Raw genomic sequence first — 18,416 nt, 5'->3', positions numbered from 1 at the left:
TGAATTCAGCAGTCTGCTATTTTTGTTTCTCCGTGTGGAGACGATCCGTTGATCCTCTGACGGAGAGTTCCCTCTGAGATGATGGAGCAAATAACTGACAGCACATATTGAAACACACAATTCATTACTCGGGTGATAAATGGTGTTATATTTATGGCTTTCACCTGGGGAGAGGAAACGGAGCGCGAGTAAATGATGACAAGACTTTCCTCTTTCTTTCTCCACTCTGACCCAATTTCCAGGCGGTGGTCCTGAGGCGTTTCTGTCTCTGGCTGTGACGGTGTCACCGAGCCGACACCATGAACCTGCGTGGTGGGAACGTGTCAGAGTTGATCTCTAACACAGTCAGAGCCATTACCACTCTGGAGTCCAACACCTGGTCTCCACGTGGACTCGAGGAAAACACCCTGCGACTCAACAACGTGACAAACTCAGGGTGTCAGGGAAATGACGTGGTCCGTAATGGCGTTGACGCGCAGTTAGGGAACTGGTCATACCGTAACGTTGGAGTTTACAGCGAGGACGGTGGCAGGATTTACGGGTCTCAGTGTCCTCAACAAGAAATGGCGGTGGAGAAGAACTGGGCGGCGCTGCTGATCTTAATCGTCATCGCCGTCACGGTCATGGGCAACATCCTGGTGATCCTGGCGGTCTCTCTGGAGAAGAAGCTGCAGAATGCCACTAACTATTTCTTGATGTCCTTGGCAGTCGCTGACATGCTCCTGGGCATCCTGGTCATGCCGGTCTCCATGGTGACCATTCTCTACGGTAAGCTCTGAGTGACACTGATATTGGGCTTTATTAAGTTGACATTTGGTGTGTTGCTGACTCGAGTTCACACAGCTCCCCCCTCCCCAAGTGTTTGAATTGTTATCTGACTGCACAAACTGCACCTGCATGTTTCAGGCTTCATGCTTCACTCTCTCTGCAGGAGCAAGTGGGACAAATCGAATGGTAATGACAGCAGGAAGAAAATAAATTAAATCTGACATTCCCTCTCTCTGCTCCCTGTGTGTCTCTCACGTCTGCCGTTCAGATCAGGTGTCTGAGTTGTGGCGACGTGACCTCGGTTGTATCGGAGCTCATGCCTCATGACTCTGTGGGCAGATGGAGAGCAGCAGTGATGGAGGTGTTCGGCGTTGTTGTTGACTGTGATGTGTTTATTCAGAGTGATGCTTCAGTGCACAAAGACGGTGGCAAAACCAGTGCACGTACAGAGATGAGTGAAGGGGCCACAGGACGGTGTGGATGCAGTAAAAGTTTCATGCAAAAAATATCTGTGAGGAAAAATGAAATGAAAGAAGCATGAAGGCAGGGAAAGATCTCCAGATCAACCTGTTTGAAGCGTGCACCCTATCGCCTTCTAGTTTCCTTTACATACAGTGCACAGAGCAGACTCACAGAGACCAACCAGTCCTCCTCTGCTGGAGTAACACTCAGTGTGCCCGTTTGTGCTGATTGGATTTGATTATGCACCGTGTGAGCACATCCATCCATTTTCCTCCGCTTATCCGTGGCCCATTCGAGAGGCAGCAGGCTGAGCAAAGCACCCCAGACGTCCCTCTCCTCAGCAACACTTTCCAGCACCTCCTGGGGGACCCCAAGGCGTTCCCAGGCCAGATGAGATATGTAGTCCCTCCAGCGTGTTCTGGGTCTGCCCCGGGGCCTCCTACCCCTGTGTTTATTATGCTCCTATGTGAGCACAATAATGAAGTCTGGCAAAATGATTTAAACTCTGGGGTTTGGTTCAGCTGCCACCCTCTAACAGCAGGTGCTCATATATGACGAAAGCTATAGGTGGACCTTGTGTTACGAATATTTGTCACTAATATTTGCTTCTCTCAAGGTCAATGAAGAATAACACTCAAGTCTAGAGTTTAGATTTTGACATCAGAGCCCTGGACAAGACAGTTAAAGCAGCTATAAGGAGCTTTGACTTTTTGTTGACTGTGGCGCCTCCCCACACCCCAACGGACGACAGCAGTGGTGTTTCCCATTTAGCTGACCCAAATAGTCTACTGCTGTACACTTCAATCTAAGGCGCCTGATTCGACTGCCAATCTCACAGCCGAATTGTCGCAGTTGCAGGAAGATGTGGTTATGCAACAAAGGCTCATTCCACTTGGGCTAAATAGGGGTGCTTGCTGTCTGATGTTACATAGAATTGCTTGGTTTCTCCCAATAATTCATGATATGTCACCTATAAATGTATTAGGCATCTGAGCACTCACATTAGAAATGGCTGCTTGCAGAGTTCAAAGTATTTTTTGTACTTATAAACGTCTGTCAAAATAAACAGGGGGAGGCGTGTAGAAACAGCTGTGTGCTGCTTAAGTTTCTCTTTTGCTTTCTCATTCTAAGACAGGATTGAAAGTTCTTTCTACAGCCATGTAAAGCGAGCAGAACCCGAACTAAGTGATGTGTCTGTCAGTGTCTCAACCTCTTCTGTCCCCTTTCAGTACTGTGGACAGCACCCCTGCCACACACACACACACACACACACACACACACACACACACGCTCCTGCAACACACAACAAGCAGGGCTCGGACAAATTGTTTCAGCTTTTTTGTCTGGTGTGGAAAACAATTGGAAACTAATGTCTTAGATGACAATATAGACCAATGAACCAAAAAAAACATGATTTGATAATCAGTCAAAGAAGAACTGATGAATCAGACTCAAATAAGTAAATTCCTGAGTCCAATTCAGACCAATGATTTTGCAAGATGAAACTGTTTTAGAACTGGCCTGTCTCAGCTCGACTCAAGTCAGCTGATGGTTCTCTAGTGAATGATGGAGCTGCACGGTGCTGGGCTGTGAGCACAGGTCCCACTAGAGGACGTGGGGCCCTCATGCCTCCCTCATGGAGTCTGTTTCTGACAGTGTGTCAGAAACATGCACACCAGTAGCCTGCTGGAGGTCATGTTGTAGGGCTCTGGCAGTGCTCCTCCTGTTCCTCCTCACACAAAGGAGCAGATACCGGTCCTGCTGCTGGGTTGATGCCCTTCTACGGCCCTGTCTCCTCCATGCTCTTGAGACTGTGCTGGGAGACACAGCAAACCTTCATGTATGGATGTGCCACCCTGGAGGAGCTGGACTACCTGTGCGACCTGATTGGGCTGCAGGTACGGCCTCATGCTACCAGTAGTGACAAGGACACTAGCAGGAGACCAGACTAGAGAAGAATCAGTCAGGAAGGATAAGGAGAGAGCAACTGTCTGTGGACACCACATGTAAAACCATTCCCTTTTTGGGGGTTGTCTTGCTTTTGCCTCTCCATTGCACCTGTTGTCACTTTGATTTGCACCAAAGCAGCTGAAACTGATTCACAATCACTTGTGCTTCCTAAATGGACACATTGATATCGCTGACGTTTAACTGACTTGGTGTTTTACTGTTCCTTTAATTTTAAGCAGTGTATATAAACAGTTAATCTTCTCACTGATGGTCTTGTTTGCTTATGTGGGTCATACAGAGGCATCAGTATTAAACTGAGACTGTTTCATAACCATTAAAAACTCCTAGTAGCTGCTTTAATAATGCAGGACCCCCCTCTCAGCAACCAGATGTTTGCTTTGTTGCCTCAGGGCAGTCGTCCATATGGGTGTTAACATTTTCTGCACTCTGCCTTTGCATAAGAAATACAAAGCACAATATATATATAACCTTTATTTAATCTCACTGAGATGAGATGATGACCTCTCCTGAGAAACAGACTGAGTGCAGCAGAGAGAAGGACACAGGCACATAACAAAGCAGAAACAGCACCACAGACAATCACAGATGTCACTAAATTGATTATAAGATGAAAGTTTAAAATTGGCCGGCAGGATGAAGTTTTAAAATCCTCTATAATTTATTTGATTTATGAGGAACAAAGTCCAGTATTTACCTGAGGGTTAAACTGCACTTTTTAAATTGGAGGAGTGATAAACTGAGGCAGCTTTTACCTTTAGACCTTAGAATAATAAACTGGTGTCTGTTGTTGCCAGAGAGGACAAGTTAGTCTGGCTCGCAGGATACAGACTGTGGGTATCAGCCTGTCATCTGCAACATATTTCAGAGATTGACGTTGCTACATGAAACTACTCTCACAAAACACTACAGTATCTGTGGCATTTTCTTCTGCCAGAATTCAAGCATGTAAATGTCAGGGCTCGCTGCCACACGTGCAAATTTCCCACCAAAACAAGCTCCCTCCTGAATCTATTTTGAAGAGCACTGTTGCTGCTTTCGCTGCATCCTCCACCTCTTGATACTGCGCAGACTCTGGCTCCTAATGATGTCAGCAGCGCAGGATGGCACCAGCTGCATCTGGGATATTTTGGCTTCATTTCTGTACAGTGGGAGGAAGTTTACATACACAGTGTGCATTCAGCAGCTTTATAAGTCCTCCATCCAACCACTTATCTGGCGCCGGGTCACGGGGGCAGCAGGCTGAGCAAAGTACTCCCAATGTCCCTCTCCCCAGCAACGCTTTCCAGCTCCTCCTGGAGGATCCCAAGGCGTTCCCAGGCCAGATGAGATATATAATCCCTTCAGCATATTCTGGGTCTGCCCGCGGCCTCCTACCAGTTGGATGTACCCGGTGTTGAACCACCTCAATTGACCCGTCGTCATTTTTTTAAGCCGATGAGATTCGCTTCAGAGTTTTGGTTCTCTCACTCTCACAGACAGACACACATGAAGAAAGACTAACAATTAAGATACGTCACACACACTCCTCCACCAGGTCAGAGCACTTTCTTCAAAGAGATTGCAGGTGAGACGTGTTTCTCATCTGCAAGGCTCCAGGACTTTTCTGTTTAGTCTCATTTTCTGACTATGGAGCACAGCTGCAGCTATATGAAGTGAAGGGCTGTTAGTTTGTTTCCAGCTCATAGGAAATAAATCAACACCTCTAAAAGTGCAGCGGGAACACTTTAATAAGTTTAACAACAGTGTGAGCAGGTGAAGTATGTTTTTGTATCTGCAGGGCTCCAGACAGTGATTAATTAGTCGTATTTTGGAACCATGGAGCACCACTATTATTATATGAACTTGAGGGCTGTGAGGGTGTTTCCAGCTTACAGTAAATCAGTCTTCACGTTTTAGGATGCAGTGGCAACAGTTAATCTTTGTGTTAACTGCTAAAATCCATTACAGCACAGCAACACTTCTGGCCCATGATGAGCTTTATTCAACTTTATTGTAATTGTAGAACATTTATAATTTTGAATTTCAGTAGTCACTATATATTTGTGTATTGTGATACCTAAAAATATTGCAGTATTATTTTTAAGCCATATCGCGCAGCCCTACTCTACAACCATTCTCACAGAGTGCAAATAGACATTCCAACTTTTTATCAAATTGCATCTCTGCAGCAAATTCGGTGGCAATCCAGGAAACAGTTGGCAAGATATTTCACTCTGAACCCTGCATATCAGCGCTGGAGGAAAAGTCAGGAGGATTCATGAATGTCATCCAATAGCTGTTGAGATATTTCAGTCTGGGCCAAAGTGACGGAATGAAATTGCCATCCCTTAAACCATGCCGTGGCTAATAAATCTTTAAAATGTGAATTTACAGTTGGGAACAATAACTTAAGAACCTGCAGCTCTTCTCTGTATCTGAAAACTCTCCTGGCTGTTCAGGTGTCTGCTGACTAATGCTTCTTGCGGTCAGCTTCAGGAAGCTGAATGTTTCCTCTGCTCGCCCTCATTGTCTCTGTTTATCTCTCTGTCTCACATACACACACACACACACACACACACACACACACACACACACCAATAACCTCTCTCAAACACACGCACACCTTCCTCCGTCCTTTACTGTCGCCCATGCCCATCTGATCCCTGCTCCTCTGCCTCCCTGAGCTTCCTCTCTGTGTCTCTGGAAATGTCACGAGCCGCTGCTCACATAAGGAGCTTTAAGCCCTAAGTAGCAAATTCATTTGCATGAGAACGAGCGGCGGCAAATTAGTCAGAAGGAAGAGCGCTTCCAAAAGAACGACCTCCAGTGCTTATTACTCGCCTTCCCCGCTCTTTAATGAGAAGACAAAAGAAGTCATTAGCCACGCCGACGCCAAACACAAACACACACACACACACACACACACACACACACACACGCTGCAGTTATTCTCTCGTTTTGCTTCACGGCCGCAGCATTTCACATTCATTTACTGACTGAGGAAGCAAACACTGCATTGTGTCAGGGTGAGAGGTCACGACGATAATATCACAGTGAGATGGCGGCCACCAGAGAGGTTATTATTGGTGTCAAAAAGAAGATTATAGGGGGAAACCAGAGATGGGACTGTGAGTGGATATTAATGAGGTCATAGATTGGTTTGTGGTTGATGTCATGGCTGTGGAAATTAGATTATTAATGAGGTCATGGGTGCTCATGCATGAAATAAAACGTGATGTCACAGGTGATCATTTCAGGGATGACATAATATATTAGACAAACTGAAATGATACGTGACAATATAATATGAATAAGATAAATTAAGTAAAAGCAGCTGCAAATTCAGTCGATGCATCATTAAAGGCTTAGCGCCCACTAGCAGCAGGAACTGGAAAATTACTGTTTAGCCATCTGTTTCACTGGCATCCACCAGACAACCTCTGGCACACTTTCTGCAGTCTGAAAAATTGGAACATGACATTGCAGCTCTCTGTCCATACTCCGAAAATGTGATTTTATGATTGGCAAAATTTTTAACTAAATAAAATAATGATAATTTGGCTAAGAAGTGCCGTCCAGTGCTGTTGCATGTTTGCATCATATCATAAAAACCATGATTACAAAGGCCGAAAGAGTGAAGCCAACTACGACTCCCAAGGTGTCTCTCTCTACCATGCTATATAGCATGCCAGAAAAAGATTTAGTATGTGCCAATACATAGTATGTCAAATGCAGTATGTTCTACTAAATCCGGTCGTATTTTGCAGTATAGAAAGCCAGCATGCTTTTCAGGCTATTCCCACCCACAGTCCTCTGCACAGTGGAAGACTCATCACATCAACTGAGCCGCAAACAGATGACAAGCTGTCAGAAGTCACAATGACGGCTGACAGCGAATTCAAGTAAGTGATGACCAGTCAAATAGTAATAACAGGAATATTAATTGTTTAAATGAACAAAATATCATGAAGTTGACCACCAACAACATGAATGAGTATAACGTTACTTTAGGCAGGACAAGATCACATCCCAGCTACACTGAACAACTGATGGGTCAGCTGATTGATGGATCACATGATTCCTTTCTATGCAACCAATTGGTAAATCTCATTCAGGGCGCCCTATTTAAACTGCTCTGGCCTGCCTACTGTTGCTGCTTCCTCTGCAAACCACTCTGCAACCTGCCTCCACCCCAGCTCCTCCTTTTCTTGTTGTGTCTGACTTATCAATGTCATTTCTGTTTGTCACTGATGCTGCTCTGTTCTGTTCCCGGGGGGTCTTTGCTGCTGCTCTCCCTGACTTAGGCTCTCAATGTATGTGCATGGAAGGGCAGGGAGGTTTGCTCTCTTTGCCTCAGGCTTTCCTTATTTTCACGAGGAAGGGCAGAGAAGTGTGCTCTCTCTGTCTTATGCTTTCCATGTAGGTGCATGGAAGGGCAGGGAGGTTTGCTCTCTTTGCCTCATTTGCACGAGGAAGGGCAGAGAAGTGTGCTCTCTCTGTCTTATGCTTTCCATGTAGGTGCATGGAAGGGCAGGGAGGTTTGCTCTCTTTGCCTCAGGCTTTCCTCATTTGCACAAGGAAGGGCAGAGAAGTGTGCTCTCTCTGTCTTATGCTTTCCACGAAGGCGTGTGGATGAGCTGACTACGTCACTTTAGAAACATTGATACGATACATATGAAATGTGCAAATGTTACGTGCTTGTGGTTTGCCAACTTTTTCTTTCAGCAACTGGACTGGTAAAGGCACAAGACGATAATGTTTCTGCACGTAGTGCATGTGTGAACAGTTAAAAGTCACTAGCAGTGCCTTTTGTCATGATCTATTTAAAAGAGGCTTTAGAAACTTTGGACTCTCCTGAATGTCTTCATGGCCCTGTAGGTGTCACTCATTTAAACTTTAGATTTTAGAATAAGTTTTCTGAGCAGCATAATATTTAGCTTCTGCTCACCTAAGTGGCACACACACTCTGTAATTGCATGTTTCTTGGGAGCCAAAGTTAACTTCTCCCCAGGCGTGTACCTTTGACTTTTATGTGTTGAAGAACCAGATATTTTCTAACCAGCTGTAAATCAACCAAAAATGTCCATGGAGGAATTAAATGAGATGAATTTATTTCCTCTAAAGTTCAACACACAACAGGGATGTACGCTGCATGTTAAAACCGCTGTCTGGATTCTAAAAACATTCATGTACATCAACTCTCCAGGAAAATATTGATTTGATCAAATTTGTTCCCTCGATCAGCAACTGCCAGCTCCACCACTGTGACTACTAATGCCAATGATGCATTCAGTGTGTGCTTCATTTTACATTTAGACAGAGAATTATCTCATGTTGACAGCAACTATCTGCTAAAGCTGCATTTCCACCCCACGTACAACCAGTCCATAAGAGCTCACTGAAAATAAAATGCAAAATTACTTCCTTTACGAGGTTCACCTCAGAACATTTTCACATGGAAATGACAAATGCTAGAACTCAGTATGTTTTATTGAACGATAACAGTTCAGTCTTTTAAATACTTACTTAGAGCACTGCACTTTAAATCCTGCTCCCCATAGTGTCATAGAAACAACATGAGGCATGTCCAGCCCGGTGGACTTATAAAGAGAATAGCTACTGAGTGAAACAGAGGATAAGTGCCTTGCCAGATGGAAGACATTGTGTTTTGCGTCCGCCAACAGGAGCAGTGGAAATTGACATTGAGCCCTTTGGAAACTGTTGTTACCTGTAATCACATTTTTCACAAGAGTCCAAGGACAAAATGTTCCGTTTAGAGGTGGAAATTTTGGTTCAGTGTTTTGGTTCGAAGCTGAAATATCTCAACAACCATCTGATGGATTGGCCATAAAATGGATGGATGGACACTCATTCATGTCCATTGAAATATGTCAAGATCTATTTTATAGATTGGGACATTTACAATTCTTAGACGTTATATCCTAATAACGTGTGACTTTTCTTAGCGCCCCGAACATGTCAAACTTTAAATGCATCCAACACGGATAATGATGATTCCCAGATGATGACTCTAACTGACCTCTAGTGACACCATGAGGTAGACTTTTTAGTTATTTAGTGAAATATATTAAAGGGATAGTTCGGGTTTTTGGACATGAAGTTGTGTGAAACGCTGACCATCTGTAGCTCTGATGTGACGGTGTCACTACTCTCAACGAGCCTCCTGCTCTGAGAAATCGCCCGTAGCTTACCGGAGAAAAAGTAGTTCTGAAGATGTACGGGGGACACGTAACCAAAAGGTTTTAAGCTACAAAAAAGTATGCATGTGTTTTGTTAGACTACTTCAATTGTTTTAAAACATCCCCACATTACGTCAGACTTTGCTATTAATTGGAACTATTTTCTGGCCAGTATCACTCCGCCGTGCAGGCCCGCAAGACAGCACGCCAACAGAAATCAATAAGACAGTTCATCACCACGCCGTGCAGGTGCACAGGATAGCAACAGCTAACGAAAACTTCATCGGCTGTTTCCAACAGAGAACCAGTAGGCTATTATTAGTGAGGAAGAAGATGTACTAGCCCTATAACTACTACTACAGCGTGAACACCGGCTCAGGCTCACGACACACCCTCGTCAGCTGCTGTAGGTAAACAGAGGAATACCAAAATAGTGCAAACTTGTGATTTCCCCAGCTGTGGGAATAAAAACTTCGCCGGCTCCCAATTCCATCGGTTTCCTGTTACAGATGTAACCCGTAGGCAACTTTGGCTTGTGTCAATTGGGATGAACCTCGCTACTGCCGCCCCAGTATTTGGTCATAAACCAAAGACAGTCCCATCAGCATCAGCAGCATATCTTAACATGCTAATCTTCTGAACCAACATGGTTCCAGAGTCTCTATTGGGCTGGTTGGAGTGGCGGTGAATGGATCCAACAAACCTTGGACTTTCACCCAGGAGCCCGGTGTTTGCTTCCTGTATGAATGTAGAGCTAAACAATTATTTTCTAAACCTAACAACATGCTATTGTTGACGTCCTGGCATTGGTTGCTGCATCCTGGAACAACAACAGCAGGCACAAGAGGATACCTAGTGTGTAATATGTAGAGGTGAAATCCGCTGACAAAGCGGTGACAACTTGGGATTAGGAAGTGTTGGAATGGCCCTTTATTCTTGTTTCTTACCAGCGTCTAATTAAAAACTATCCATAATTTAAAAGATTCCTCTTGTCAAACAGCGGCCCCAGAAACCTTCTATCCTCCCAAAATGTGTCATCTCTGTATAAATCTCACTCTGGGACACATTATGAGGGTTTGTGTTGTTGTCGTCTTCGGGATTACTCTCTGTTATTTAACCCAGTGAGGGAGTCCAGTCACATCTGATACGACGGGGCTTATTGAGCATGTCAAATACTAATCAGCTTTGCAGCCAAATGCTGATACACTTTGGCTGATGTGTTTGTTTTGTCTGGCCACTTTGGCAGGTTTCCCAGCGATGATTTAGAGATCCAGTTCTAAAACAAGCATTTGGAGTGTCCTGGGAAATTAGGGATTAGCCCGAGCACTGTGGCTGTGTGGACACTGTGGACAAAGAGCTGGAATCCTGTCTGTTGTATATGAACATACAGAAGGCGAATAGCGTTCCTGCTGTGTGGTTCTGGTTTGTTTCTCCCCGTCGTCGCCTTGTTTTTGTCGTGCGTTCCCCGGGGACGGGCTGTCAAAATAAACTCGACAGACTGATGCGCGTTCTCACCGTACACAATCCTCCTGACACTCCGCTCACTGGTGTAAAGAGCTTGAATAACTTAGGGTTTCACTTGACTACAAGTTGCACCCATGATAATTGGAGAAGTAAAGCTGAGGGCTTCTGTTTTTAAATATCTGGCATCTCAAACAGAGGAAAGGATTGTGATTGGCTCCTTTTAAAAGATGCTTCCTGCATATTTTGAAAAGAAATTGGACAAATCTATCTTTTCCCAGAGAGATCGACTGCAATTTGAAATCCAATTGTTCATTTCAGTTTGTCAGACTGAGACTCAGGTCAGCTGCAGCAGCAGCAGTTCGTCACATTTGTTAACATTTGTCAGCGGCTGAGCTGCTTTGGAGGCAGAAATAATCTCACTCAGTCAAGTTTAATTTGCTGCAGTGTGAAAAGTCTAGAACTGGCAGAAGCCTTCAGAGAGAAACTTTAGCTAATTGGCAAACTTGAATTGTAAACAGGGAACTCACAAATAGACATGGTGCTGGATTTGTTCCTTATTCATTGTGTTGAAGGTCAGCTCAAATATAACTCCTCCGAAACCTTAATATGTTGGTTTAAAATCACTTTTATTTCATTTTGCTCTGTACAGACTGATTCATGATAAACACTGTCACCAACAGCAACCTGTGCACTGCAAATTCAAAGATTTAGAAAGATTTTACACCCCTACAACAGAGGGAGAGAAGAAGACTTGGAGGACTCGGTATCTTAAAAGACTTTGTATTTTAAAGTGTGGTCTGTGAAAAGTTTGAGGGCCAATGGCAGCCCTCAGAAGCATTGTGTGCAGCCCCTGAACATGACATGAAACGTGCGCATAATTTTTTAATCCATTTCAGTACTTTCACAGCTCACATTTAAAACACTTCTCCCCTATTGTGTCAGACTGCAGAACTCTAACAATCGTCTGTCAGGTTACACCGTCTCTTAACAGCAAGCGGGCATCAGACTATCAAGCTGCATTGCATCACATCTGACGCTCTCTGTCCACACTGAATCCATTAAATATAGAACTCTGTTAGGTCATGAAAATGATCTCTTTCAGGGGTGCAATATTATGGTATGCCAATCTATCATTGTTGTAGCTTCCATACTGTGTCATACCAGCAACTTCTCTTTGTTAATCAAGCTAGCCCTGCAGAGCATCCCACACAACAATATTTAGAGAAACTGTCAGCGCCCTGGTGATCTCCCTCCAACCAACTGTCACCTTATTTAGGTTTTGTAGTGAAATGTTGTATCTTATACTCCCCATTTCAACCTTTTGAATCAGTTGTTCCTCGTCTATTGCAGCATGTTAAACACAAGCAACAGGAATAAAATAGAAACAGGCAGCCAGTTAGGACAAAGCATCAAATTGATAGTCGCTGACACTCGTTTGCATCACATCCATTATGGACACGGTGTTAAGAATGACAACTAAGTCACTGGTTCAGACTGATCTCATGTAGTGTTTGTACATTTTCCTACGAAAAGTCATCCACCAAAATTCATACATATCATATGTGATCACGAGCCAGTAATTTGTGTTTATTCCATATATTTGTGAAGGCTGACCAATGCGCTGAAGAAAGTAAAGTATAAAGAAGGGAGGGGGCTTGTAAGGACGCAGGTTGGGGTGGTGGATAGGTCACAAAACGGACGTTAAGGATGTATCGTCATTCATGGGGCGCTGATTCATAGGATATCATACGAGCCACTGTATGAGGATTCATTGACTGGTCTCATGCTAACTACACCTAACGGGTGTCATAGGGATGATGATCTGTCATCTGTTGTTAGCTAAAGTTAGCAATTACAACAACCTGTTCTCACTCCACAGTCATCAAATACTAGAGCTTGAGCAGTGACTTCCGGCGTCAGACACTGACGAAAAAAGCCGTCCTTTCATGTCAGCACGATACGCAGCCAGTCACCCTTATTGTTTAACGCTGCCCAGTGGCGTCAGGGGTAAATGTGCGTAACGACATCATGAGATAAGGGGGCAGAAGTCTGAGTGGGACTTTCAACTGGCAGGCCACTGTTCCTTTTCTGTAAGATTGTAAAGCCAAGCCCTGTTCTTTTTCCTCAACCCAACCACGTTTGTGTGTTGGCTAATCCCATGCGTTAGTTGATAAAAGAAAACACGTCCATTTGCGGTGTTGTACCGACATGTGTGGGCATTTGTTTTGAAAGAGACTGTATGCAAACCGTACATTTACTGTGAAACCAGAAGTGTATTTTGTAAAAGGCAGTGCATGTAACAACCAACGCACCCAGGATCTCCGCATGGAAAGTCCATGACCAAACATTGATATGTTACGAGGTTGGAGTGAGACTGTGTTGACCTCAGTGGACACCTCACAACGGCACTTTTCCTATGTAGCGCTAAATCATATGCTGGCTTCTTAAAATGGCCCTCAGTCATCAAAACTTTGAGCACCCCTGCATTTACTTAAATTATCATGACAAACCCTCCTTAAAATTATTTACTTATATAAAAAAAGAAGCTTTGCAGTTTAACAAATGATATTTTGACTTTTAGATTTAATGGGTTACGGGATCATAATCTAATCTAACGAATTCTAAGATATTAAAAATAATGAGAATGTGTTATTCAGCCGACAGTATGTGTGCACTAAAGTGCAACACACACCGCCGCCACGCGTCACAACGCCCGCCTCCATTATATTCTATGAACAAACCCACACTGGTGCCGGCCGCCGCGCCGCTCTGCTTCAGCCCACTGCTCTATTTCCAGCGTGGCCGACACTGCGAGAAAAGCCTTTTATATACGTCTCGGCTGCCGTAGTTTCATTTGCAGCTTTCAAAGGGGTATCTGGATGCTTAACGTTATTGAGTTTTTCAAATTTTTAATAAGACGATTTTGAAAAAAAACTCACTAACCCATCAAATCCAAGTTGTTGTTGCCTCAAAGTTTTTCCTCTTCTTCTTCCGTTACTAGCAGTTGGCAACTGTTGGCAACTAGTGTAGGTACAGCCGGGCCACCGCGCCATACCGGCGGCAGTGTGTGTTGCACTTAAGAGTGAAGCGTACTGTGTGTGTGTGTGTGTTCTGATTACACTTGTCTCTTGATTTGTCTTTAATAGATTTAGTTTAAGTACAGTGTGACATGCAGCTCACTGAATTGATGCCAGTTGCAAGGGTGTCCCTGGTGTAGTCTCTACCTTGTAAGGGTCTTTGGCCAAAAGAAACCCATAACAAAACAGTTGAGAACATGTGCCTTAAAGGACAGGTTCACTATTTTTCAAGTCTGTCTTAAATATTCCCTTTGTGTCACCCATATCCATATCCTCATAATAACTTCAGATCAACTTTGGTATATATTTTTGCACAGAACAAAGACTGTAGATTTTGTCCCCTGTCCTATCAGATTAAAAACATGTATGTACAGTACATCACTGACTCTGACCACAGACATGTCACATGACTGTCCACTTTATTTTTGTAGCCCAGTATCACAAATCACACTCTAGCCTCAGGGGGCTTTCACTGGTATTTTTCAGCATCTCCAGCACTGGAGTCACGCCATGTTTCACCAGACGACAGATCTGTCTCCTCGGCAGGAGTTACAACTCTGAGGAAGCTCTGGAGACTCTGCTGTTGGCATCGCCGCTCGATCAGTCCGCCGGTTTGTTTCTGACTGAAATATCTCAGCAACTATTGGGCGATTTGCCATGAAATGTTTTACAGTAATTTGATTCCTCCAGCAGTAATCTAGTCGTGTTGATCAGGTTATTCCTAATCCTTTAAAAAGATTAACATATTAATTATTCTTAGTCTTAATTCTTAAATCCCATTTTGCCATCAGATTGATGCTGAAGCTGAGAAATGAACAGATTTAACTTGTTCTTTAGTGACCTTCAGTTAAAGGTCTTTTTATATGTCACATCTCCAGCCTGGTTCATTAAGCAGAACACAAACACCTTGAGCAGTTGAAGTGAGCTGGACCTACTGTATCTGTGTGTGGAGCTCTTACACAGTTTGCTTTTAGCATAAAGTAAATTCTCCCAACCCCCCGTCTCTTTGCACTCAGGAGAGAGCTTTTGTGATGCAGTTGCTCAGTAATCAGTGCCTCTCGCTGTAAAGCCTCTCAGCCTTTGGTCCTTTGGTCACTAGAGGCAACAGCAGAGAAACAGAGGACCTGCAGGAACACAGTATTCCAGTCTGAGCTCGGTGGAAACCTGCCGAGTCTCCCAGTCTGCCAGCTACGATCTCTGTCCCCGCTTCAGTCCCACCTCTGCTCTTTAGAGGCTCACACATAACTTGATTTTCTCTGTCGTCCCTGTCTCTGAGCTTCTGATGTCTGTCAGCCGGTTAATGTCTCTCCTCTTTTTTACTTTGAAGACTTTAACCCCGCCATCTATCCATCACTCCTGCCTGGTTGTTGGCTCTCCCCTCGGGCCGTATGACAGACAGAAGACAAACACTCGTGTTTCAAAGCTCTCGGGTTTTGTCTTCTTTCTGTGGACGGGCAGCTGTGCGGGATGAGATTTACTGAAAAGATTAGGTTCAGTTTCTTTTCTGTGATTCGTGCTAAATCCCTGCAGTTTTCAAGCAAGTGCTGCCTTTAAATCCTGCAAAATTATTCAGGAACAAATAATCTCATATGAGGACAAACACTGGAAGTCTTTTTATCTCTGGTCTATTTACTCTGCAGATCACCTGTCAGTCAAACGCTGTGACGTCACCTTTGGATTTTGGATTTTCTCGTTCTTTTTTAAAAATTACTTCTAGGATTGTTATAATATACTGATTGATTGATATATTGATTACCAGGGGCAGAGTGGCCCATGTCGTCTGAGGTTGCTAAGGAGACAGTAAAGCTCCCAATCTGACACAGCTCCAAACCAACAACAACATAATTAAAATAACATTTTATTTTCTGAAAGAATACCTTAAAATCCCACATAAAGCCACACCATCTGTTAGCGTAAGAAAGTTTATTAAGTGAGTACACCACATCCAGGAAATACACTCAGTTGCCAGTTTGTTAGGTACACCTAGCTAAAACTAATCAGTCCTGCAATAAATCTGCTTCATGAAGGTTTTAATGGCACACAGCAAGAGGGTGGGGGAGCCCTTCTGTGCGGAGTTTGCATGTTCTCCTCATGTCAGCGTGGGTTTCCTCCAGGTGCTCCAGCTTCCTCCCACAGTCCAAAGACATGCAGGTTAATTGGTGACTCTAAATTGTCCGTAGGTGTGAATGTGAGTGTGAATGGTTGTCTGTCTCTATGTGTCAGCCCTGTGATAGTCTGGTGACCTGTCCAGGGTGAACCCTGCCTCTCACCCAGTGTCAGCTGGGATAGGCTCCACCCCCCTGTGACCCCCAACAGGATAAGCGGTTACAGAAAATGAATAATTGAAGTAAAAATGAATGAAGGCTGAAATGTTTTGAACACAGTTTTATCTTCTACTCAGATCTTACTGAATGCCAATCTGTTTGCAGATGATGTAGCTCTGTTCGCTGTATCACACCGTGACCTCCAGCATGCACTGGGGCTGTTTGCAGCTGAGTGTGAAGCGGTCAGGATGAGAGTCAGCCCCTCCAAGTCTGAGGCCATGGTTCTCTGCTGGAAAATGATGGATTGCCCGCTCTATGTTGGGAGAGAGTTGCTGCTCCAAGCGAAGGAGTTCACTCGGGGTCTTTTTCACGAGTGAGGGTAAAATGGAGCGTGAGATGGACAGGCGGCCTGATGTGGTGTAATCAGTGATGTGGATCTGTGGTGAAGAGGGAGCAGAGCTGGAAGGTAAATTTACTGGTCCATGAGCTTTGGGTAGTGACCTAAATTATGAAATTGTGGGTACAAGCAGCTGAAATGAGTTTGAGGAGGAGCTCAGACATCCAAAGGGAGCTCAGAGTAGAGTTGCTGCTCCTTCATGTATAGAAAGGGGTCAGTTGAGGTGGTTCGACATCTGATCAGGATCCTCCTAGGTGCCTCCCGTTACAGGTGTTCCTGCCCTGGTGCAGACCCAGAACACACTGGAGGGATTACATATCTCATCTGGCCTGGGAACGCCTTGGGATCCCCCAGGAGGAGCTGGAAAGCGTGGAGCACTTTGTTTAGCCTGCTGCCCCAACAGGCCCCAGATAACTGGATGAAAACGTATGTATGGAGGAATCTTGGTAAATCGTGACATCACTTTTGGGTGTGGTTACAGGTGCAACAGAGAAGTTACTTTCTTATTCCGGTCAGTGAGTGCTGTGAAAGAAGTACTGTCTGTGCAGTGATAGTTAGCGAGACACACTGAGGGCGCTGCAGCATACACACACTGACATCGTCCTCATCAGACCTCCTGCCAGCATGGCGGTTAGAGATAAAGTGATTACATGACATGATCATTGAGCAGGTGAACCATATGACGTCGTAGAAGCAGAAAAGGTTAAATAGATGAAACATGGGTGAGAAGTTTTTGCTTTATGTTGCTCTGGAGTCTGTTTCCAGTGGAGTTAAAGCCTTGTGACAGGCTCTGGACACAGCTTAGGCTTTAATAATCTGAGCTCACATTTTACTCTGAGAAGTAGGGCGGGGGTTATAAGTCTTATACAACAGAGGAAACGTCCTCAGATGCTGGTTCGATGAGGCCGTCGCCCTGAGCAACAATAACCTCTAATTCCTCACTTGATAGAAGAAAGGATGAGGAAGGGATCCGGGCGCAAAGTGAGATAGAGAGCCCTGAGTAGAAAATAGCCGGTGTTGTGCTCATCCATTTGTGCTCAACTGCATGAGATTGAGGAGATTTTTCTTTTTGTGTGTCCCTGTGCTGCAGAGCGGAGCACAAAGCGGGCGGTCAGGCAGGCGGCCTTCTCCTCTCTCGCATGACCAGACGGAACAAAATGAAACAGATGCAAACAAAAGGGCAGAGCCATTATCAGGCTCTGCTGGCCAGATGTGAGACAGCAGGCCAAAAGGTCAAGATGTGGAGGGGAAATGCAAAATTAAGAGAGGGGAGGGTAACAGCAGATGAACACCGGAGACAGAGGAGACAGAGAGATGAGAAGAGGCTTTAAAGTTGCTTTGTAGCAAATACAATAGCTTACACATTATATAATCCATTTAAATAGCGGAAAAAGAAAAGCAGATTTGCTCAGTGTGGCTCAATGATATAGATGAAGTCCCAGAGCCAGGCACTTAATGGTTTAGGTTTGATAAAAACAGAATTATATATGTAGGTTAGAAGGTCACTCTGAGAAAGCTTTGGAGACGAGGAGATCAACCTTTTATCAGAGGGGACAGTGTTCATATGTTACATACATTAACCTGTGGATTTATAGATAATGTTACAATTGCTTTTTTTCTTTTGGCTTTTTTAATGCTTCACCGGAAGATGTGTCTTAACCAGGAAGATATTTTTGACGAACCAATAAAAATATAAAATAACCACCACAGTTTAATTCTTAAAGCCCCTACAAGGAACTTTCATTTTGAGTTGATTTTGGCGACCCTGTGGACAAAAGCGGTAGTGTTTTGCCAGAATGAAGCCTACATTTCCCATGAGCTCTAGCGCGTATTG

The 18,416-nt window shown here is 44.3% G+C and overlaps 1 protein-coding gene across 1 annotated transcript in view; it reads left to right on the top strand.

Annotated features, from left to right (window-relative positions):
- Positions 1-299: 299 nt before the first annotated feature.
- LOC126393454 (5-hydroxytryptamine receptor 2A-like) overlaps positions 300-18,416 on the top strand; it is a 76,196-nt gene continuing 58,079 nt past the window's right edge. Inside the window, exon 1 of the mRNA XM_050049642.1 lies at positions 300-768. Within this exon, the coding sequence (XP_049905599.1) occupies positions 300-768 (469 nt within the window). The remainder of the gene's footprint in view (positions 769-18,416) is intronic.

The sequence above is a fragment of the Epinephelus moara genome, chromosome 7 (assembly GCF_006386435.1).
Source record: "Epinephelus moara isolate mb chromosome 7, YSFRI_EMoa_1.0, whole genome shotgun sequence".
NCBI lineage: Eukaryota > Metazoa > Chordata > Actinopteri > Perciformes > Serranidae > Epinephelus > Epinephelus moara.
The sequence above is the reverse complement of the archived record's forward strand: the minus strand, read 5'-3'. Positions and strand labels throughout refer to the sequence as shown.